The sequence below is a fragment of the Lutra lutra genome, chromosome 4, assembly GCF_902655055.1.
Source record: "Lutra lutra chromosome 4, mLutLut1.2, whole genome shotgun sequence".
In the NCBI taxonomy this organism is placed as follows: domain Eukaryota; kingdom Metazoa; phylum Chordata; class Mammalia; order Carnivora; family Mustelidae; genus Lutra; species Lutra lutra.
In genome coordinates, this window is record NC_062281.1 from 68,714,432 (window position 1) to 68,738,594 (window position 24,163).

Sequence of the window (24,163 nt, forward strand, 5' to 3'; positions counted from 1 at the left end):
GAATTCAATTCCACTAGAAAATAATTAACTATTATTATTGAACAGAAAAACTCTGCTTTGTTTTATAATGACTACTGACAAATAATCTAATAATGAATGTGTGCATGTGTGTTTGCATGTCTGTGTCTAGTAATGACAGTCCCTAACATTTAGAAACAGTGTTTGAAAGTGATGACAGCAAGGAGGAGGATGACAACAAGAAAGCAATTTGTTATTTTTTAACATTGTGAAATGCTATTGTAGAAGTGTTGAAGTGTGAGCCTGGAATCTGAAGCTATCATCTGTCTCATCGTGATGACTGTACTCAAGTTTCATGTGGTAATTCATCTGTTATAGACCAGTTTAATCTAAATTACTACTTCAGAGGTACCATTTAGCAGAAAAAAGTACAAATTCAATTCTAAATAAATGTATTTTTCTCAAGATCAGCTATTTCATATTAATGCAAGGGTCTTTATTTTGGGGTCAAGTCCCTGAAATTATATGCAAAATTCTGTGTTTATGTGGTATTTTTTTAGAATAAAGTCCATATCATTAATCAAAATTTCAAGGAGTCTAAGACACAACAAAATACAAATCCTTAACTCCAAGGGAGCCAGGGGAAAATTCGAAGTGTGTGTTGGGGAAAGAGGCTAGAGACAGGAAGATGAAACTGTAACAATTTAAAATCCCCAATTAAAGAAAACACTTTCCACAGTTCTCTTCTTCCTTACTCTAAACTCTTAGCCACATTGACATTCTTCCTCCAAAGCACAAAAAGAAAACAAAGTTACAATTCTTAAGTATTACTGGAAATATATTACTAATATTAATTAGGTATTTGCTCTGACTGTGGTTATACCTGTAAAACAAAGTATCGTTTTACTGAACATACATAATTTAGGCAAAAGAACTGGATATAGTAAATCAATCAGTGACTGCCATTACAGTGCTGATGTGTACAGTAAAATACAAAGAGCTAATCAACAGTTGTTCTAATGGCAAAAACAAAACTCTAATCTCAAAGGTGCACATTTTCTTTTTAAGCAGATAAAACATGTAAAGGATGAAGGCAGTTTCTACCTGGAATATTTTCAAACACAGTATTAAGTTCATTATCAAACAATGGGAAAATATGTATTTACTACTGAAAGGGAGCAAAGAAGTTTTATTTTCAGAGGTCCAAAAGTAAAATCTTGGTAGACTATACCTTCTTACACTTGGGCAGCATGCTAAGAGATCTTTAGAAACTAAACTATTCCGAAGTATCAAACTGCTTTATGTTAAAAGAAAACTTATTTCTATATAGATTTTCAGTTAACGGATTAAAGTTGATGATTTATATGAGGGTGCCTGGGTGGCTCAGTTGGGTAAGCGTCTGCCTTTGGCCCCGATCATGATCTCAGGGTCCTGGGATCGAGTCCCATATCGGGCTCCCTGCTCAGTGGGGAGCCTGCTTCTCCCTCTCCCTCAGCCTGCTGCTCCCCTGCTTATGCTCTGTCAAATATATAAAACCTTTGAAAAGGGGAAAAAAATGATTACGTTACATTAAAAAAAAACAAAACAAAAAAAAACAGTCTTTTCAGTTGCTAGGGCCTTAATTGTGAATACCCTACAATATAGGGAGTAAGTTAATGCAGTTACCTGGTTTGTTTGTTTGTTTGTTTTTTGGATGAAAAAAGGCATGAATGAACATGATGAACACGGATGAAAGGCAAAATGAACAAAACTAAATTAAGTGAACAAGCTAAATAAACTGTTATCTGTTTCTGAAACAAACTTCTGCACTTCGGTCTCAATCAGCATTAGTCACATTCGCCTGACTTGGGGCCAGGGTTGGGGGGAATGACAGAGCAAAACCATAGAAAATTAACCACTATTGAATGTATCTATACTACATACAAGCCACTGTACTAGGTGTCATTTAATCCACAGTCATTTAAGCCACACATTAACTCTGCAGTAGTTCTTCTTATCTATAATTTGTGCATGCAGAAAGTAACTGGCAGAGACCAATTTCAGACCCAGAGTTGTTTGAATCCAGGATCTATGATCTTTTCACCAAATTATACTTCTTTTTCAATTATTTTATTTTTTTAAAGTAATCTCTATGCCCAATGTGGGGCTCAAATTCAGGACCCTGAGATCAAGAGTTGCATGCTTTTCTGGCTTAGCCAGCCAGGTACCCCTCTCTTAAATTATATTTCTTACTAAAATTGGAAAGAAGAAGAACTGTAAATTGTAAAGCTTTACATTGGGGGAATTTTAAATTACAAGAGCTTCCCATTTTTCTGGAAGCAACAGAAATTTTTCACTGTCAGTACTAAAATGTTAATCTACTCTCTGTAACCAAATGATGGTAAACAAATGAGAAAGGTGGTATAAGATGCATTAAGTGAAGTTCAAAACAGGAAAATGTAATTGAAAAAGATGAAAATACTATTAAATTCAGAAGCCATTTTCCTATTGCTTATCCTCAAGCTAATAATATCAAAATTATGCATCTACTAAAAAAGGTAATTTTATTTGGTTCTTTGCTTTTTATCTCCAAAGAAAATAGATGTAACGGGTGGGGGGTGGTTTGAGAGATTCAAAGTTTGACTTTCTCTTAACAAGACATAAAACGACACAAAATAAAAACAAGAGTACAAGTAGTACATTAAAAAGTATACCCATTATTAAAAAAATACATATATGTATACATATACACACTCATATACACCCATATTCATATTATGTAACCTGCCTGTATCTTTAATAAAATAGAATTCCACATTATTAATGCAAAATATTGAATGTGAAAATGGAAAACAAATATTCATAACACATGCCTGGCACAACTACTGGTCTAATAACTTCACACTGGATCTTAAAAAAAGATATATACCAGTAGAAAATACTTCAAATAAGATCAAGATCAGAACATCTTTCGCACAGATTATACTCATTTTTTCTTCACATACATACTTGTATTATCAGAAGACATGACTTACCTTTTACCTTAAAAGTTGTGTGATAATGTTATAACGGGATTCAGTAAGTCTACAACATTCAGAGTTGTCAAGTGCTAGTCATATTTTATCCAATGATTTCTATGTTATCTCTTTTCTCACTACTAACGAATGCACTGCTTTTAACAGTTACATGAATATTGGTACATTTTCAATTTAACTCAAAATGTTACTCCCGTACTTAGGATACTAGGTAAAGATTCACTTCTATGACTTAAATAAACATATTGAATTTAAAATGTTGGTCATATATAAATTCATTTCACGCTCTCAGAAAAAATTCTCAAAACATATACATGTCTGGATTTAAAAAATTAATTAGGAGCACTCACCGATTGCATGCTTCCTCCAACCTGTTGAAAAACCATCCTAATTAGGCGCTTAATCCAGCCAAGCATTTAGATGGCAAAGTGTCTTCAAATTTGCATTTCAAGTACTTCAGGCATACATAGCAGCACATGGTCCAATAAGCACACTAAAATTTTAAAATGCAAACACTAAAATGAAATCATTGTTATTTAGAATCTTTACAGTCTGCAACATGTCTCACAAAGTCTAGTCTAAAACATTTTAAAACTTTTGTGTGTACTTAAAACAATTTTGCCTGTGATCAGTTTTGAATAAACAGTACAATACTTCTTTAACTATTTTTTTCCAACCAGGGTTTTTTATTTGGAAGCAATAAACACCCACTGTGGCTAATCTAAGTTGAAAATGTTTCTATGAAAAGATATTTAGTAGATAACAATCTTAAAAGAACCTGACACAACATTCTGCCAGTTCCCACTTTTCTGCCTCAATGGCTCCTAAGTTGAGATCTATACTGGTGGAATTTGCTTGGCCAAATCTACCTGTCTATAGTTACGAGCAGATTCTGCCTCCCATCAAAAGTCATAAAGGAATCCCAGATATATGGTACAGGAATTCAGATGCTAGAAGGTCCTTCCACAGTATTGGCACTATAACCCCTGCCTCTCATCTCCTTCCCCATCAATATGTACTACAAATCTGACAGAATTAAATTGTTAACTCATCATACAGCATAACCCAGTTTACTGAAAGTGTTGGTCTCCAATGAAACAAGGAGTTTGAACAAAATCATGTCAATGTGCTGCTTCCTCATCAACGCAGTCTTGATTAAAAACAGAAACTGCTAAAAACAAAAACAAAAAACCAGAAACTGCTGAACACAATCAGTCTACTTAGTAGTATATTTGATTTACATTCTGATGCAAGCTCATCCCATTAAGGACCAGAAACAAAGACTCTATTGTCTACACTTTAAGAACTTCATGAACTGGGGGACGGGGAGATAAAGGGCACTACAAACACACCAGACACTGGCTGAAACATGAACTGAAAAGAACCAAGTCTTAATGACAAATCAAAGTTTGTAACAACTCTAAGCACTGGCAGTAATATCTAATTTATTGATAACTGTGAAATGGTCATGACTAGAACTTTGGTGAGACAGATATATTTTAGTGTTACCAATATCTACTATTGCTTTTAAACATGTATACTGAGAGTTAATGGGAAGAAAAATAGCAAAAGTCCAAAAATAAATAAGGTCAAAGCTGGAAATGATGGACAAAAAACTAGTCAGGGGAAAAAAAGGATGGTTTTACATAGGATTTGAAAACCTATCCCTTTTTTTTTTAATGTGGTGTAACTTACACAGAAAAGTATATCAATTTTATGTGTCTAGCTAGATGAATTTTATATATGTATAGACCTGGGTAACCACCACCCAAATCAAGACACATAACATTTCCCAAACCCCGAAAGTTCCCTATTGAACTACTATTCTAACGTTACGAGAACTTAATAGTTTTGCCCACTGTATATACTCTTTTTTGTGTTTGGCTTATTTCACTTAACAATGTCTGAGATTAATCCACACTGCTTGTAAATCATAGTTCTCTATCACTGCTGTGTAGTAGTAGTGGTAGTTCACTGTATTACTATACCACAATTTACTTACCCAATTTACTGTTCATGAACATTTATGTTGTTTCCATCTTTTATTTATTACAAACAAAGTTGCTAAAATAATTCTTGTACACAGCATAGTAAGGTACACATAACAACTCACTTCCCTTGAGTATACGCCCAGGAGTAAAACTGCTAGATTACAGTTCCCAACTTACCACCGGTTCGATTTATAATTTTTTTACTTTACAACGGTATGAAAGCAAATACACATTCAGTAGAAACCATAGTTCAAATTTTGAATTTTGATCTTTTCCTGGGCTTTTGGTATGTGGTAGATACTCTCACATGATGCTGGGCAGCATCAGTGACTGCACGCCCAGTCAGCCACGTGATCATAAGGATGAACAACCTATAGACTTACAACCATTCTGTTTGTCACTTTTAGAACAGAATATTACAGGAGACACTCAACACTTTACTATAAAATAGGCTTTGTGTTAGATGATTTTGCCCAACTGTAGGCTGATGGGTTCTGAGCATATTTAAGATAGGCTAGACTAAGATGTTCAGTAAATTAGGTGTATTAAATGAATTTTAGATTTTTGTATCTTCCATTTACGAAGGGTTTACTGGGACGTAACTCCATTATCAGCCAAGAAGATCTGTAAAGATGGATATATATTGCTACATCTTTAAGAGAAACTAACACCTTTCTGAAGTTTTTATACCAATTACACTCCTGAAAGCAGGTCACTGAGAGAGATCCAGTTATTCTACAATCTCTGTTAATACTAGGTATTGTCTTTTAAATTTTAGCCATTCTAGTGAGTTCTTTACATGTTTGGGGGCCATTTGGGTATCTTCTTTTCCAAAGTGTCTTTTGCTTATTTTTTAAATGGATAGTTTTTTTGGTTTTTCTTTTTCTTTTTATTTTTTTTATTTTTATTTAAAAGATTTTATTTATTTGACAGAGAGAAATCACAAGTAAGCAGAGAGGCAGGCAGAGAGAGAGGAGGAAGCAGGCTCCCTGCTGAGCAGAAAGCCCGATGTGGGGCTCGAACCCAGGACCTGGGATCATGACCTGAGCCGAAGGCAGCGGCTTAACCCACTGAGCCACCCAGGCGCCCCTCTTTTTATTTTTTTTTAATTATTTTTGACAGCAGGGCACCTGAGTGGCTCAGTGGGTTGGGTGTCAGACTTTTTTTTTTTTTTTTTTAAGATTTTATTTATTTATGAGAGAGAGAGAGAGAGACCATGAGAGTGAAGAGATCAGAGGGAGAAGCAGACTCCCCGGCCCAGGAGGGAGCCCGATGTGGGACTTGATCCCAGGACTCCAGGATCATGACATGAGCCAAAAGCAGTTGCCCAACCAACTGAGCCACCCAGGTGCCCCGGGTGTCAGACTCTTGATTTTGGCTCAGGTCATGACCTCAGGGTCGTGAGTTCGAGCCCCGTGTAGGGGTCCTTGCTGGTTGTGGAACCTGCTTAGGATTCCTCTCTCCCTCTGCCCTCCCCAACTCATGCTCACACTTTAAAAAAAAAAAATATATATATATATATGTATATGTGTATATATATATGTATATGTGTGTATATATATATATAAATATAAAATTATTTCTGCTGAGAAGAGATGTTTTGCAATCTGAGCTAACGATTAGACGATTAGAGAGCACAGCTTAGATAAAGGAGATGAAATCTAAGAGTGAATGACTAAGAAGCCAGGATAGAAACTTCAGGAAATACTTGAGGAACTAGCTGGAAAAAAATAAAAGCCCCTAGGGAAAAAGATCAAAAGGTAGCAGAAAAATAAGAAAAGAAGTTTTGTCATCAAAGGAAAAAAAAAGGAAATTTCAAGAAAGGAAATGGTTCTTGTTAAATAGAAAAATCCAGAAAAGAGGTTACATAGGTGATAGCCTCCTACTGTCAGCTCCTCCCCCAAGCTTCTCCAACAAGCTCTCTAAATTATTCCTTAAGAGTAAATGTCCCTTCCCTTCCTAAACTGAAACTGGGCTTCTCCTTTAACAATGCTGCCTCAAAGCCCTCTCAAAGGGTTCCTGCTTGCTTATTCTCTCACACTTTCTATCAGTGCTGTTCCAACTAGTAACTTCTCTAACCTCTTTTAAAAACTTTCTCAAAGGCAAAACTAAGGGACAAAAAAACAGACCAGTGGTCACCAGGGACTGAGGTGGAAGGGTTACTTAACAAAGGAACGCAAGGGAAGTTTGGGGAACATGGGTATTGTGGTGATGGTTTCATGACTACGTTCATCAAAGAAATGCTTGCCAAACTGAGTGAATTTTGCTATACACAAATTAATCCCTTATTAAAAAAAGAAAAAGAAAAAGAAATCCTTTCCTTTGGAAGCACGGCTCTGGGTTTACCTACTATCCTCTACTGCTTATGAGGGTTGACTCAAGAACATTCAAGTCATTCCCCATCATTTAGCTATGACTGTAGCAAAGTCATCTTCTCTATTCCAAGTATTTCCCTAACTGAATTCCATGTTTTGGCCTCTTTAGCACTAGTAAATCATAAATATCTTGTATTTACTAGTGTTGGGTAATTTTAATTTTCATAGAAATGATACATTCAACAGGATACTTTGTGTAAGTCCATTCATATAAAGATCCAAACTTACTTTTAGGTAAAATTAAAATTAAGTTAATCATAGATTAGGGATTTTTTCCCCCCAAGGTTTGTTTTGTTTTACTGTTGGAGATAGGGGTACTGACTGGTAGGAGGCCTGAAAAGGATTTCTGAGGGTGCTGGCAATACTCTATCTCTAACATAGAGAGATACTTAGGTGTGTTTATTCTATGAAACCATAGAAGAGTTGACAATACTCACTCTATCTTTAGCCCTCCATCTTGTTCACATCCACTTGCTCAATCACCTGTCTTATGGTTATGTATTCCTGGCTCCTTGGAGATTAATATACATACCTTAGAAATACCCTCCAAGGAGACTTGCTTTGGACTCCCACGAGATTGTTAGAGATAACAGTCTTTCCCTCTTCTGAAGCACAGATGGCGCCGAAAGGTTAGCTGTCAATGAAGTGAGCGCAAGCCTTCTGATCTCACCACAATACCCTCCTGCGTGTACCCTCACTCTGTGACATCTAGACTAAGATACGGACTTTTCAGAGAAAAGCTGCACAGATGTCCAGACAGTCGTCAAACCGATCCTGTAAGTTACCCTGAATAAAACTCTGTATAAACTGTATGGAGTTGCCTTCTGTGTTTTTCAATCCTAAGTGCCTTCTCAGGTGGAGGATACTATACAGTCCTTCCTTCCACCTTCCAACAGAAACTTATCAAAATGTACCCTTACATATTTTTTTAAAGATTTTAATTTATTTATTTGACAGAGCGAGAGGGATCACAAGTAGGCAGAGAGGCAGGCAGAGAAAGGGGGAAGCAGGCTCCCCACTGAGCAGAGCGCCTGATGCAGGGCTCGATCCCAGGACCCTGAGATCATGACCTGAGCCAAAGGAAGAGGCTTAACCCACTGAGCCACCCAGGCGCCCTCTTACATATTTTTCTTAATGTAAGTTATGCTTCAAATAAAAGCTTTAAAAACGCACATAGCCTTTGACCAAATAATGCAACTTTGAGGAATTTCTTTCACAGAAATAAAAGCATTATACATAAAAATACATGTATAAAGGTATTGTCTACAGTACTTTTTCTACTCACAAAATTGGGATCAACTTTAAATGTTTGTCAATAAAACTGTTAATTAAATTATAGTATACTCCTATTAGAAAATATTATGCATCTATTAAGTGAGAGTCCAGAGGGTAATTACACGTGTGGTGAACACAGCAAATGTATAAAGTTGTTGAATCATTTCATTGTACACCTGAAACTCATTAACGTTGTGTCAACTATTCTCAAATTTTTAAAAAAGTGACAGTCTATGTAATGACTTGACAGCATATACATGATACAGGAAGAATATGTTTTTGGTTTTTTTTTTAAAGATTTTATTTATTTATTTAACAGATAGAGATCACAAGTAGGCAGAGAAGCAGGCAGAGAGAGAGAGAGGAGGAAGCAGGCTCCCTGCAGAGCAGAGAGCCCGATGTGGGGCTCGATCCCAGGACACTGGGATCATGACCTGAGCCGAAGGCAGAGGCTTTAACCCACTGAGCCACCCAGGCGCCACCAGGAAGAATATATTATGATTTCACTTCTGTTAAAAAAAAAAAAAAAAAAAATCCTCAAGTTCTTTATTTAGAGAAAGACACACATTAAACTCTTAAAACTGGCCAGTGAGGGTAGGAGTGTACTTTTCTTTGTATAGTTTGCTTTTCATTTAAAAACAAAATCTAGAAGTTAAAAAAAAAAACAAGTATCTCACCTTTGAGCTTTCCCTCAGATATTCCTCTGTCCTACTTTGTTCATACTGAGCCCTTCAGTCTCTTCTCCCTGCAATTTTCATCAACCTAATAAATCCCTTCTTACCTTCACTTTCTTCTACCCCATGCAGCCAAAGATCACTTGAACCACTCTTTGTCAGTATTTTCAACTCCCTTCTGTAAGCCAGGCCTTGATTAACTCAGCAGGCTACATGTCCTAGAATAGGGCTGTAGAAAAATTACTAAGACTTACATTTTGATGTTGCTACAAATGTTCTACCTCTGTTCTCAAATGGGCTCTCACTCCTATCTAGCATCCTAGGAAAATATTTTCTTACTCTTGTCCCTCTTCCATTCTCCAAGAAGCTTTTTCAATCCTTCTCCATGTTACCCAAATCTCTCGAACCCTTGCCTCCATCATTTCTCAGTAGATGAACAAGCATAGTACTTCAAATAACAAGGTAGTAATCTAACAGGAACTCTGTCGACATCCTGCAACTTCACATGTCATACATTTAACCTGTACACCTATTCTGTCCCCCATTTTCTCCTGTTTCTCCTCCTGAGTGCTCAGGATTACACTCCCTCCACTCACAGGTCTCATTATATCAGCTCCACACTGCATACATAAATTCTCTTTCTTGTCCCACATCAACTTCAATCACATGCCAACTTCTGGTTTCTCCCATCTGCTCTCAAACCAAAGAAATCCAGAACTCAACTCCCTAATTTTCTTCCTAAATCTGCTGCTCATGTGTTCCCTACCTCAGCAAATGGCACCAATATTGTCAAGTTATTCCTTCTTTCTTCCATTTTCTACAATCAGGATCTAGGTTTCCTCCTAAATATCAGATTCCATTTCCACTGCTACTCTACTCCAATCCATTACAGCTATTCTAAGTCTGTACTGTCGTAATTACCTTCCACAAATTTTGCTCTCCCTTTTCTAGCCATTCTCAGTACTGCAATAAGTCCTTTATGATATGGTCTCTGTACTTTCCTATCCTCTCTTTCACACTCTTCTCTTTAATCCAGTCATACAGATAATTCTAGAAATTCAACAGGCTCTCTGGACTTTTCTGTAATCCATTATTCTACACCCCCTACAGTACCTCTATGTCAAGCTAGCTCCTATGCATTCTTTATTTAGCTTAGCTATTACCTTCTCCAAGAGGTTTTTCCTGATCAACGAGTATCAGGGCCCTCCTGTATACATTCTCCTAAACTGCACATTACAACAATGTACCTAAAGTGCTTAACTCCTCCACAGCACTCAGTCACCTTAAGAGCAAAACTCTTCTTATTCATCACAGTGACCCCAGCCCTTAGCACAGTGTATAGAATATAATAACAGTTGCTACGTTAATATTAGAATATTAAATGAAGGGCATCTAAGCCTTTTCAACACTATCTCAATTGTAAACAGATACCTAGAAGAATTTATTTATAACAAACTACAGAATTTCAGACAAACTATCCTCCCATGAGGTCAAATAAACGACAAAATATGAAAATCATCTATTTGAAAGCATCAGAGAACTATCAAGACAAAGAAGTATAACCAGGCCAAGAGATGGTTCCTTGAAAAGAAACAATAAAAAAGACCGACCTCTAATGAGATTTACTGAGGAAAAAGAAAAGACACTTATAAGTGAATGAAATGGGGGACATCACTACAGATCACAGAGGCATTAAAAAAATAAGAGAAGGGGAGCACCAGGGTGGCTCAGTCAGTCAAAGCACATGATTCCTGACCTTGGGGTTTTAAGTTCAAGCCCTATGTATAGAGATTACTTAAGTATAGAGATTACTTAAAAATAAAATCTTAGGGGTGCCTGGGTGGCTTAGTGGGTTAAGGCTCTGCCTTTGGCTCAGGTCATGATCTCAGAGTCCTGGGGTCGAGCCCCGCATCAGGCTCTCTGCTCAGCAGGGAGCCTGCTTCTCCTTCTCTCTCTGATCGCCTCTCTGCCTACTTGTGATTTCTCTCTCTGTCAAATAAATAAATAAAAATAAATAAAATAAAATAAAATCTTAAAAAAAAAGAAAATAAGGGGCACCTGGGTGGCTCAGTGGGTTAAGGCCTCTGCTTTCAGCTCAGGTCATGATCCCAGGGTCCTAGGATCGAGCCCCACATCGGGCTCTCTGCTCAGCAGGGGGCCTGCTTCCACCTCTCTCTCTATCTGTCTGCCTCTCTGCCTACTTGTGATCTCTGCCTGTAAAATAGATAAATAAAAAAAAATCTTAAAAAAAAAAAAGAAAAGAAAAGAAAATAATAAAAGGCTACAAAGCTACAGTGTAAGCAGTTACAATGGTAGGTACCTACGGATGGGGGCAGGTAATAGTTGGAAGAGAGCATAAAGGAGCTTCCTAGAATTCAAACAACTTTCTATTTCTTACTGTGGGCGGTGATTACATGGATGTTTGGTTTGTCATAACTTATTGGTTACATATCCAGGTTTCTTACATTTTTTTGTGTTATACTTCAAAATAAAAAAGGCTTAAAAAAGATAACTAAGAATCAGACTGCATTTTGTTTTCTAGGTTCTGTATGAATACATATATAATTTAACTTCAAGAATTTTATGATGATGGTATAAGCTTATCGTCTACCCTGCTTTGACACAGACTGTAAGAAATAGCAAACTGTTTTCGGGAGGGGAAACAGGTAGTTGACAGGGCAGAAGAGAAAATCAAGAGTAAATGAAAATAGACATACCCTGAAAACAAACTTTCTCTTCCCTCCACAAATACTATGAAAATATACAATAGTCTATAGTGAGACCAATTAAACCAATTAAAGTTTACAGCAATCAAATCAAAGATAACACAATACTGCTTTCAACAAATGCAGCATATGTTCTTGAGACAGTTATAATAAAAAATGGTTTATTAGCAGTAAATAGTTTCACAGTAACCCTCTTAGCAGTAATAACAAAGTTGTCATTAAATTTAAAATGCCAAAAACTGGGGTGCCTGGGTGGCTCAGGCAGTTAAGTGTTTGCCTTCTGCTCAGGTCACAATCCCAGGGTACAAGGATCAAGCCCCACATTGGGCTCTCTTTTCAGCAGGAAGCCTGCTTCTCCCTCTTTGCCACTCCCCTACCCCCACCCCCAGCTTGTACTCTGTCAAATAAAAATTAAAATTAAAATTAAAAAATAAAATGCTAAAAGCTTTTAAAAGCTACAGCAGTACACTGGAGCTTATTTTATAAAGTCTTTGGGAACTATTCAAGGAAATGGCCATTTAGGGGCATCTGGGTGGCTCAGTGGGTTGAAGCCTCTGCCTTCGGCTCAGGTCATGATCCCAGGGTCCTGGGATCGAGCCCCGTATCGGGCTCTCTGCTCAGCAGGGAGCCTGCTTCCTCCTCTCTCTCTCTGCCTGCCTCTCTGTCAAATAAATAAATAAACAAAATCTTAAAAAAAAAAAAAAAGAAATAGGCCATTTAATTATTTTTACAATATGAAAGAATAGAATGACCATTTTATAGTGGCGGGGGGTGGCGGGAGTCTAAAAGGATTCAGAGAACATTCTTATTCACTTGGCTAATTAATTAAAAAATAAGGTTTCCTGTTCTCAGAATACTAATAGATAAACCTATCAATGTATCCCAAATGACAATCCACATTCTAGTGCCAAACAGGGATGCAAAAGAAAAATAAGTACCATGAAATAAAAAACCTGAACAAAAACCTATTTAAAGTCAGTGTTTTATTTTGAGAATATTCTTCATATGTTCTGGTGTAAAAGTACTTTTCTTTTAGGATATTGGGACAGTAGATGGCTATTAAGCAATTTTTTTAAAATGCCCTTACTTGGCACAATGAAAAATTGTCAATCCTATGTCAACACCCTGCCCTACTTCTGAAAATTAAAACTTAAAATTCAAATCTAGTGACCACTGGTATACTTCAGTCTGGTTGAGACTTTAAGAACACTTTACCACATTATAAGACAATAATATAGTATTTGACCCATTGGTACAATTTATTGGCAATTATTTAGAACTATTTATTAATTCTAAATAATTGAATTATTTAGAATATTCTATACTGTTCATGCAAAATTGAGTACAGCACGTAGCACAAAATCTAATACATAAGTCTCACTTTTTTCAGTTCACAAATGAATAAACCTCATGACCTATACTGCATCTCTTAACAACCAAAAAAAACCCTTATATTAAAAAGTCTAGGGGCGCCTGGGTGGCTCAGTGGGTTAAGCCGCTGCCTTCGGCTCAGGTCATGGTCCCAGGTCCTGGGTTCGAGCCCCACATCGGGCTTTCTGCTCAGCAGGGAGCCTGCTTCCTCCTCTCTCTCTGCCTGCCTCTCTGCTTACTTGTGATTTCTCTCTGTCAAATAAATAAATAAAATCTTTAAAAAAAAAAAGTCTAATAACACAAACTAAAAATGTGATGAAAATTCTTTCAAGTAAATGGGTTTTTACATATGAAATTAAATGTCTTTTTTTTTTTTAAAGACTATATTTATTTATTTGACAGAGAGACACAGCGAGAGAAGAAACACAAGCAGGGGGAATGTGAGAGGGAGAAGCAGGCTTCCGTGCAGCAGGGAGCCTGACGTGTGGCTCGATCCCAGGACCTCAGGATCATGACCCGAGCTGAAGGCAGATGCTCAACGACTGAGCCATCTAGGCACCCTGAATTAAATTTCTGACAGAAATTTTCTGTAACATTTTTAGATGTCCCCTTCTCTCTGAGTGATACACAAGAGGTTAGAGATAGTCTTGTATTTCCATTTGAACTAAGAGTGTATCATTTTCATGTGAGGATCTCTGAAATGTAACCCTACAATGAATGACATATTAAATATATTCTTCATGAAGTATTTTATTTTAATCATTCCCATGCAAATGAATTAAGTACTGTGGTATCAATATTAAAACAATCTTTTGAAAAGATGGTTCAAATATCTTAAGTGATCCTGAACATCAGTAGAAACAAACACACACAATACTTGGAACTCAATAATATTTATCACTAAAAGTGCTGTCCTTGGGCCCACCAAAGTGATGAAAATTCACTATAAAGATGATTTGGGTAAATTGTGTAATAATTACCATCCCCTACATATTATGTGTATAAAAAATTTCCTTAGTGGCAAAACTTAGTAAATTACACCCTTGTAAAATGAAGATTTTTTAAAAGCTAAAAAGTATTTACTGAGCATTACTGTAAAAAGACAAAATTCAAAAGTAAACTGAATGTCCATCGACAGAAAAATACTTGAAACAAATTCAACATATCCACTCTTAAGTTTATGGCTATAAAAACAAAAAGTTATACGCAAGAAGTTTTGGGGCGCCTGGGTGGCTCAGCTGGTTGAGCATCTATCTGCCTTCAGCTCAGATCATGATCCCAGGTTTCTGGGACCAAGCTGCATGTCAGGCACTCTGCCCACTGGGGAATCTTCTTCTCTGCCCCTCTGCACCTCTCCCTGCTTGTGGTTCTCTCTCTCAAATAAATAAATAAAGATTAAAAAAAAAAAAAGTTTCCATAAGATACATGAAAAAAGTTGCAAGCATATATATGTGTGATTCAATTTGTGTGTGTGTGTGCATGTGATTTCATTTTTTTTTTTTTAAGATTTATTTATTTGACAGAGATCACAAACAGGCAGAGAGGCAGGCAGAGAGAGAGGAGAAAGCAGGCTCCCCACAGAGCAGAGAGTTGGATGTGGGGCGCGATCCCAGGACTCTGGGATCATGACCTGAGCTGAAGGCAGAGGCTTTAACCCACTGAACCACCCAGGTACCCCTGTGATTCCATTTTTAAAAAAAATAAAGCACAGAGCAGCACCTAGCTGGATCAGTCAATAGAGCACATGACTCCTGACCTCAGGGTTGTAGTTCCAAGCCTGATGGTGGATATAGTTATTACTTAAAAATAAAATCTTAAAAAAAAACAAAACAAAACAAAAAAAGCATAGAAATAGTGGCCCAACAGATACTAGTTTAAGTCAACTAACTTTAAAAAAAAAAATTTTTTTTAACTTTGGCCCAAGCAATAATGTCTATGTAATCATTGCTTATTATTTCAGGACATTTTTCCCAATTCACTTTAAAAAACTTAACTACGGGGGCACCTGGGTGGCTCAGTGGGTTAAGCCGCTGCCTTCGGCTCGGGTCATGATATCAGGGTCCTGGGATCGAGTCCCGCATCGGGCTCTCTATTCAGCAGGGAGCCTGCTTCCCTCTCTCTCTGTCTGCCTCTCTGCCTACGTGTGATCTCTCTCTGTCAAATAAATAAATAAAATCTTAAAAAAAAAATTATAAAAAAAATAAATAAAAATAAAAAACTTAACTACGGGTCACACTCCCTATCAGAGCCCAAACAGATTGGGATAACGAGATATCCTGTCTAAAATAAATATAAAATGGGGTATTTGGGTGGCTCTGTGGGTTAAAGCCTCTGCCTTCAGCTCAGGTCATGATCTCAGGGTCCTGGGATTGAGCCCCACATCAGGCTCGCTGCTCAGCAGGGAGCCTGCTTCCCATCCCCCCACCCCCGCCTACTTGTGATCTCTCTCTGTAAAATAGGTAAATAAAATCTTAAAAAAAAAAAAAAAAAAAAAAAAGAACATCTGGCTAAAACCAAGTTTACTGATCACAGAGAACTGCCAAACTCCAGCACTGGGGAAAATAGTATATAGAATTCATTGCTTTTTTTCTCATAATTCTTTAGTCTTTCGATTTTTTTTTCTCTTTCTTTTTCAATGAATTACTTATTTTATCATCTTTTTAAAAAACTTCTTTAATTTTCAGGGCAATAGGGTTGCTCAGTTAGTTAAGCATCTGCCTTTGGCTTCCCAGAGTCCTGGGATCGAGTTGAGTCAGGCTTCCTGCTCAGCAGTGAGTCTGATTCTATCTCTCCCCAGCTTGTGCTCTTGCTCTCTCTCTCTCTCTCAAATAAATAAAATCTTTTAAAAAAAATATTTTTTAATTTTCACTTTTACAGTCACATTCTACCCTTTCATTGTATTTAATTTTATTTTTGTAATAATTTCATTAAATATTTATTTTAATTTTCATTTTTACAGTTACATTCTACCCTTTCATTGTATTTAATTTTATTTTTGTCTTTCTTCACAATTTTGGGATGCAGCTTCTTCTAACAGCCCAAAATACACACAAAATATAGTGTATTGCCCTCTTTACCTGATTTTTTTTTGCTTTCAGTTTCAGGTCTCTTCTGATTTGTTCAGTGTATATTTCTCTGGAGTCACTGTAGCCATTTTCATATTTAGATCCCTCATTAATCTATTCTTGGCTGGACAGAATGACAAGATGGAAAACCTGATCTCAAAAAAGAGAACAAGAGGCAGTACTGACTGCCAGGTACCCAATCAGTATGGATATAAGTAAGATGATGGAACTAGAGTTCAGAATAACGATTGTAAAGATACTAGCTGGACTTGAAAAAACATAGAAAACACTAGACAATCCCTCTCTGGATAAATAAAAGAACTAAAGCTATCAAATTGAAATATAAACAGCTAATGAGATGCAATAAAAAATGGAGGCTCTAAATGATAAGATAAATAAAGCAGAAGAAAGAATTGGTGATATAGAAGACAAAATGACAAAGAATAAAGAAACTGTAGAAAAGAGACAAAGAGCTACCGGATCATGAGGGGAGAATTCAAGAGAAAAGTGATACCACTAAGCAAAAGAATATTAGAGAAACTGGGATCCTAGAAGAGGAAAGAGAGAGGGGCAGAAAGTATACTGGAGCAAATTATAGCAGAGAAGTTCCCTAATCAGGGGAAGGAAACGGGCATTCAATACCAAGAGGAACAGAGAACCCCCATCAAAATGAATCAAATAGGTCAACACCTCAACATATAATAGTGAGTCTTGCAAACCTCAGAGACAAAGAGAAAATCCTGAAAGTAGCTCAGGACAAGAGGTCCGTAACTTACAAGGGTAGACATTAGACTGGCAGCAAACCCATCCACAGAGAACTGGCAGGCCAGAAAGGACTGGCATGATATATTTAAGGTGGCATATGAGAAAAATATGCAGCCAAGAATATTTTATCCAGCAAGGCTGTCATTCAAAAAAAGAAGAAATTAAAAAGCTTCCAGGACAAACAGAAACTTAAAGAATTGTGATCATCAAACCAGCCCTACAAGAAACATTAAAGGAGATCCTTTCAGCAAAGAGAGCTCAGAAGTAACACAGACCAGAAAGGAACTGAGACCAAATACATAAACAGTGACTTTACAGGTAATACAGTGGCACTAAACCCATATATTTCAGTAGTTACTCTGAATGTAAATGGGTCAAATGCCCTAATCAAAAGACTCAGGGTATCAGACTGGATAAAAAATTAAGACCCACTGATACTCTGTCTGCAAAAGATTCATTTTAGACTGAAAGACACCTCTAGGTTGAAAGTGAACAGGTGGAAAATCATTTGCCATGCTAATGGACATCAAAAGGAAACTGGGGTTGCAATCCTTTTATCAAATTAGATTTTAAACCAAAGACTGTATGTAATAAGAGATAAGGAACAACACTATATCATAATTAAAGGGTCTATCTAACAAGATCTAACAACTGTAAATAATTACGCCCCTAACATGGGAGCAGCCAATTATATAAACCAATTAATAACAAAATTAAAGAAACACATTAATAATAATACAATAATAATATGGGACTTTAATATCCCACTCACTGCAATGGACCGATCATCTAAACGGAAGTTCAACAAGTGCTAAATGACACACTGGATGAGGGACTTCACAGATATATTAAGAGCATTCCATCCTAAAGCAGTAAAATACACATTCTTCTGGAGTCCACAAGGAACTCTCTTCAGAAAAGACCACATACCAGGTCACAAATCAGTTCTCAACCAGTACCAAAAGACTGGGATCATCCCTTACAAATTTTCAGACCACAATGATGTGAAACTTGAACTCAATCACAAGGGAGAAGAACTCAAATATATGGAGGTTAAAGAGTATCCTACTAAAGAATGAAAGGGTCAACCAGGGAATTAAAGAATTTTTTAAAATACATGGAAACTAATGAAAATGAAAATACAACTGTTTAAAACCTTTGGGATACAGGAGAGGCAATCTTAAGAGGGAAGTATATAGCAATACAAGCCTTTCTCAAGAAACAAGAAAGATCTCAAATACACAATATGACCTTACACCTAAAGGAGCTGGAGAGAGAAGAGCAAATAAAGCCTAAACTCAGCAGAAGAGAATGAATAAAGATTAGAGCAGAAATCAATGAACTAGAAACCAAAAGAACAGTAGAACAGATCAAGGAAACTGGGAGCTGATTCTTTGAAAGAATTAGTAAGATTGATAAATCTCTGGCCAGACTTATCAAAAAGAAAAAAGAGCAAGGACCAAATAAAACCATGAATGAAAGAACACAACCAACACCAAAGAAATACAAACAACTATAAGAATGTATTATGAGCAACTATAACCAACAAATTAGGCAATCTGGAAGAAATGGATGCATTCCTAGAGATGTATAAACTATCAAAACTGAAACAGAAGTAGTAGTAAACCTGAACAAACCCCTAACCAACAAGGAAAATTGAAGAAGTAATGAAAACTCTCCCAACAAACAAGAGTCCAGGGCCAATGGCTTCCCAGGGGAATTTTACCAAACATTTAAAGAAGAATTAACATCTATTCTTCTGAAGCTGTTTCAAAAAATAAAAATGGAAGGAAAACTTCCAAACTTGTTCTATGAGGCCAACACTGCTTTGATCCCAAAACCAGACAAAAACCTCACCAAAAAGACTTACAGACCAACATCCCTCATGAACATGGATGCCAAAATTCTCACCAAAATCCTAGCCAATAGGATCCAACAGTATATTAAAAGGACTATTCACCACGACCAAGTGGGATTTATTCCTGGGCTGCAAGTGTGGTTCAGCCTCCGCAAATCAATCAATGTGATATAATACATTAATAAAATAAAGGACAAGAACTATGTAATCCTCTCAATAGATGCAGACAAAGCATTTGACAAAGTACAGCATCCTTTCTGGATTAAAACTCTTCAGAGTATAGGGATAGAAGGAACATACCTCTATCATAAAAGCCCTATATCAAAAGCCCACAGTGAATATCATTCTCAATGGAAAAAAATTGAGAACTTTTTCCCTAAGGACAGAACATGGCAGGGATGTCCATTCTCACTGCTGTTGTTCAACACAGTACTAGAAGTCTTAACCTCACCAGACAACAAAAAAGAAAAGGCATCCAAATCAGCAATGAAGTCAAACTCTAACTCTTCACAGATGACATAATACTCTATGTGGAAAACCCCAAAGATCTACCTCAAAATTGCTAGAACTCATACAGGAGTTCAGCAGAGTGGCAGGACATCAAATCAACACATAGAAATCGGTTGCATTTCTATACAGAAGAAAGAGAAAGTAAAGAGTCTACCCTATTTACAATTGCACCAAAAACCCTAAGATACCTAGGAATAAACCTAACCAAAGAGGGAAAGGATCTGTACTCAGAAAACAAAGAACAGGGGCGCCTGGGTGGCTCAGTGGGTTAAGCCGCTGCCTTTGGCTCAGGTCATGATCTCAGAGTCCTGGGATCGAGTCCCGCGTCGGGCTCTCTGCTCAGCGGGGAGCCTGCTTCCTCCTGTCTCTCTGCCTGCCTCTCTGCCTGCTTGTGATCTCTCTCTGTCAAATAAATAAATAAAATCTTTAAAAAAAAAAAAAAAAAAAGAAAACAAAGAACACTCATGAAAGACATTGAGGAAGGGTGCCTGGGTGGCTCAGTGGGTTAAGCCTCTGCCTTCGGCTCAGGTCATGATCTCAGGGTCCTGGGATCGAGTCCTGCATCGGGCTCTCTGCTCGGCGGAGAACCTGCTTCCTCCTCTATCTCTCTCTCTCTGCCTGCCTCTCTGCCTACTTGTGATCTCTCTCTGTGAAATAAATAAATAAAATCTTTAAAAAAAAAAAAAGAAAGACATTGAGGAAGATACAAAGAAATGGAAAAACATTTCATGCTGCTGGATTGGAAAAAAAATATTGTTAAAATGTCGATGCTACCTAGAACAATCTATACATTCAATACAATCCCTATCAAAATACCATCACCTTTTTTCAGAGAACTGGAAGAAATAATCCTAAAATTTGTATGGAACCAGAATCTGAATAGCTGAATGCTGAATGCTGAAAGAAAGAAGAAATGCTGAAAAAGAAAAGAATGCTGAAAAAGAAAACCAAAGCTGAGGTCTGACTTCAAGCTATAATATTACAGAGCTATGATCATCAAGAAAGCATGGTATTGTCACAAAAAACAGATGCATAGATCAATGGAACGGAATAGAGCCCAGAAATGGGCCCTCAATTCTGTGGTCAACTAATCTTCAACAAAGCAGGAAAGAATAACCAATGGAAAAAAAGACACTCTCTTCAACAAATAAAATAAAATGGGAAAGAGATAGCTTCTTCAATAAATGGTGTTGGGAAAACTAGGACAGCCACATGCAACAGAATGAATCTGGACCATTTTCTTACACCATACATAAAAATAGACTCAAAATGGATGAAAGACCTAAATGTGAGATAGGAATGCATCAAAATCCTAGAGAACACAGGCAGCAAGCTCTGTGACCTTTGCCGCATCAACTTCTTGCTAGACAAGTCTCCAAAGGGAAGGGAAACTAAAGGCAAAAAAATGAACTATTGGGACTTCATCAAGATAAAAAGCTTCTGCACAGCAAAGGGAATAGTCAACAAAACTAAAAAGCAACCTATGGAATGGGAGAAGATATTTGCAAATGACAGTACAGAAAAAGGGCTGGTATCCAAGATCTATAAACAACTTCTCAAACTCAACACCCAAAAAACAAATAATCCAGTCAAAGAATGTGCAAAAGACAAGAACAGACACTTCTCTGAAGAAGACATGCAAATGGCCGACAGACACGTGAAAAAATGCTTAACATCACTCGGTATCAGAGAAATACAAATCAAAACCACGAGATACCACCTCATACCAGTCACAATGGCTAAAATTAGCAAGTCAGGAAATGACAAATGGTGGTGAGGATGCAGAGAAAGGGGAACCCTCTTCAGGGTTGGTGGGAATGCAAGCTAGTACAGACACTATGGAAAACAGTATGGAGGTTCCTCAAAAAGTTTAAAATAGAGCTACTCTACAACACAACAATTGCACTACTGGGTATTTATTCCACAGATACAAATGTAGTGATCCAAAGGCACACCTACACCCCAGTGTTTATAGCAGCAATGTCCCCAATAGCTAAACTATGGAAAGAGCCCAGATGTCAGTTCACAGACGAATGGCTAAAAAGACAATGCGGTATATATATAAAATGGAATGCTACTTAGCCATCAAAAAAAATTGAAACCTTGCCATTTGCAACGACATGGATGAACTAGAGGGCATTATGCTAAGTGAAATTAAGTCAATCAGAGAAAGGCAATTATCATAGGATCTCACTCATATGTGGAATTTAAGAAACAAAACAGGATAGCAGGGGAAGGGGGGGAATAAACAAGATAAAATCAGAGAGCGAGACAAATCATGAGACTCTTTTTTTTTTTTTTAAAGATTTTATTTATTTGTCAGTAAGAGTGAGAGAAAGCACACAAACAGGCAGAGAGGCAGGCAGAGGTGGAGAGAGAGGCAGAGAGAGAGGCAGGCTTCCCACCGAGCAAGGAGCCCGATGTGGGACTCGATCCCAGGACCCCGGGATCATGACCTGAGCCGAAGGCAGCGGCTTAACCCACTGAGCCACCCAGGCGTCCCCATAAGAGACTCTTAATCACAGGAAACAACCTGAGGTTGCTGGAGGGAAGAAAGTTGAGGGAGGTCGGGTAACTGAGTGATGGACATTAAAGAGGTTATGTGGTGTAATGAGCGCTGTGTATAAAACTGATGAATCAGTGGGGAAAAAAATAAGATCCCATTCACAAATTTTTTTAAAAAATTAATTAATTAAAGAAACACTAAAGTCATTAAGGCAAAAGAGTAAGAGAACAAAATGGATCAGAGAACTACACAAACCAGAAAATTACCAAAATTATTCCAGGGAAGCAAGGATGGATCAACATCTGCAAATCAATCAGCGCATTACACCACATTACAAAAAGGATAAAAATCATATGACCATCTCAATAGATGCAGAAAAATCATCTGACAAAATTCAACATTCATCTTGATAACAAAAAAACCCTCAAGTATTATAGATAGATGGATATTAGATATCTATATCTATCTATATTAGATATAGATGGACTGTATCTCAACATAATAAAGGCCATATATGACTAACCCACATCTAACATCATACTCAACAGTGAAAAGCTGAAAGCTTTTGGGGAGAAGATATGAAGAACAAGACAAGGATGCCTACTCGTGCCTCTTTTATTCAACACAATACTGCAAATCTTAGCTAGAGCAATCAGACAAAAAAGATATCCAAATTGGTAAACAAGAAATAAAAAATTGTCACTCTTTACAGATGACATGATACTACATATTGAAAACCCTTAAGACTCCACCAAAAAACTATTACAATAAACAAATTCAGTAAAGATGCAGGATACGAAATATACAGTGTAATCTGCTGGGCTTCTATACACTAATACAAACTACCAGAAAGAAAAATTAAGAAAATAATTCCATTAAAATTGCCTTGAAAAGTAGAAAATGCCTATAATTAAACAAGGAAGTAAAAGACCTGAGCTCTGAAAATTCTAAGACATTGACAGAAGAAACTAAAGATGACACAAATAAATGGAAAGATACACCATGTTCATGGGTTGGAGGAATTAATACTGTTACAATGTCGCTATCACCCAAAGCAATCTACAGATTTAATGTAATCCCCACCAAAATTCCAATAGCATATTTTCAGATAACTAGAACATATAATACTAAAATCTGTACAGAAGCGTAAATCATCTATAAAAGTTGGCTATAAACAATTCTGAGAAAGAACAACAAAGCTGGAGATATCATGCTCCCATATTTCAAACTGTATACTACGGAAGCTACAGAAATCAAAACAGATGGTATTGGCATAAAAACAGACACAAAGATCAGTGGAACAGGATAGAGATCCTAGAAATAAGTCCACACATACATAGTCAATCTATAACAAAGAAGGCCAGAAAATAAAATGGAAAAGAGACAGTTTCTTCAATAAATGGTGTTGGGAAAACTGGACAGCTACATGCAACAGAATGAAACTGGATCACTTTCTTACACCATACACAAACATAAACTGAAAATAGAAGACTTAAATGTAAGACCTGAAACCATAAAATTCCTAAAGGAAAACACAGGCAATAAATTCTGGACATCATCTTAGCAGTATTTTTTGTATCTGTCTCATCAAGCAACAGACAAAATAAAAATAAACAACTTGAACCACATCAAACTGAAAAAGCTTTTGCACAATAAAGGAAACTATCAAAGGAATCTGCTGAATGTGAGACGGTATCTCTAAGTGATATATCAGATAAGGTGTTAATGTCCAAAATATATATATGCAACCCCATATGAAAAAACAAACAAACAAACAAAAAACCAACAATAAACAATCCAATTAAAAAATGGGCAGAGGGGTGCCTGGGTGGCTCAGTTGTTAAGCATCTGCCTTTGGCTCAGGTCATGATCCCAGAGTCCTGGGATTGAGACACACATCCGGCTCCCTTCTGGGTGGGAGGCCTGCTTCTCCCTCTCCCACTCCTCCTGCTTATGTTCCCTCTCTCTCTGTGTCTCTATCAAATAAATAATCTTTTTTTTAAAGTGGGCAGAGGACTTCAATATACATTTTTCCAAAGAAGACATATAGTTAACAAACAGATACATGAAAAAAC

At 37.0% G+C, this 24,163-nt stretch overlaps 1 protein-coding gene across 3 annotated transcripts in view; it reads right to left on the reverse strand.

Moving 5' to 3' along the window:
• Positions 1-24,163, reverse strand: part of MTFR1 (mitochondrial fission regulator 1) — a 62,872-nt gene that overhangs the window by 33,657 nt on the left and 5,052 nt on the right. For 2 of the 3 annotated variants that reach the window (XM_047726744.1, XM_047726743.1), the window contains exons 2-3: positions 7,871-7,943; positions 3,323-3,465 (exon numbers count right to left, since the gene is read on the reverse strand). Coding sequence is in view for 2 of the 3 variants with exons in the window: in XM_047726743.1 (XP_047582699.1) it covers positions 3,323-3,388 (66 nt within the window). In the remaining variant the exon portion in view is untranslated. The remainder of the gene's footprint in view (positions 1-3,322; positions 3,466-7,870; positions 7,944-24,163) is intronic. The other variant, XM_047726742.1, reaches the window with a different exon arrangement.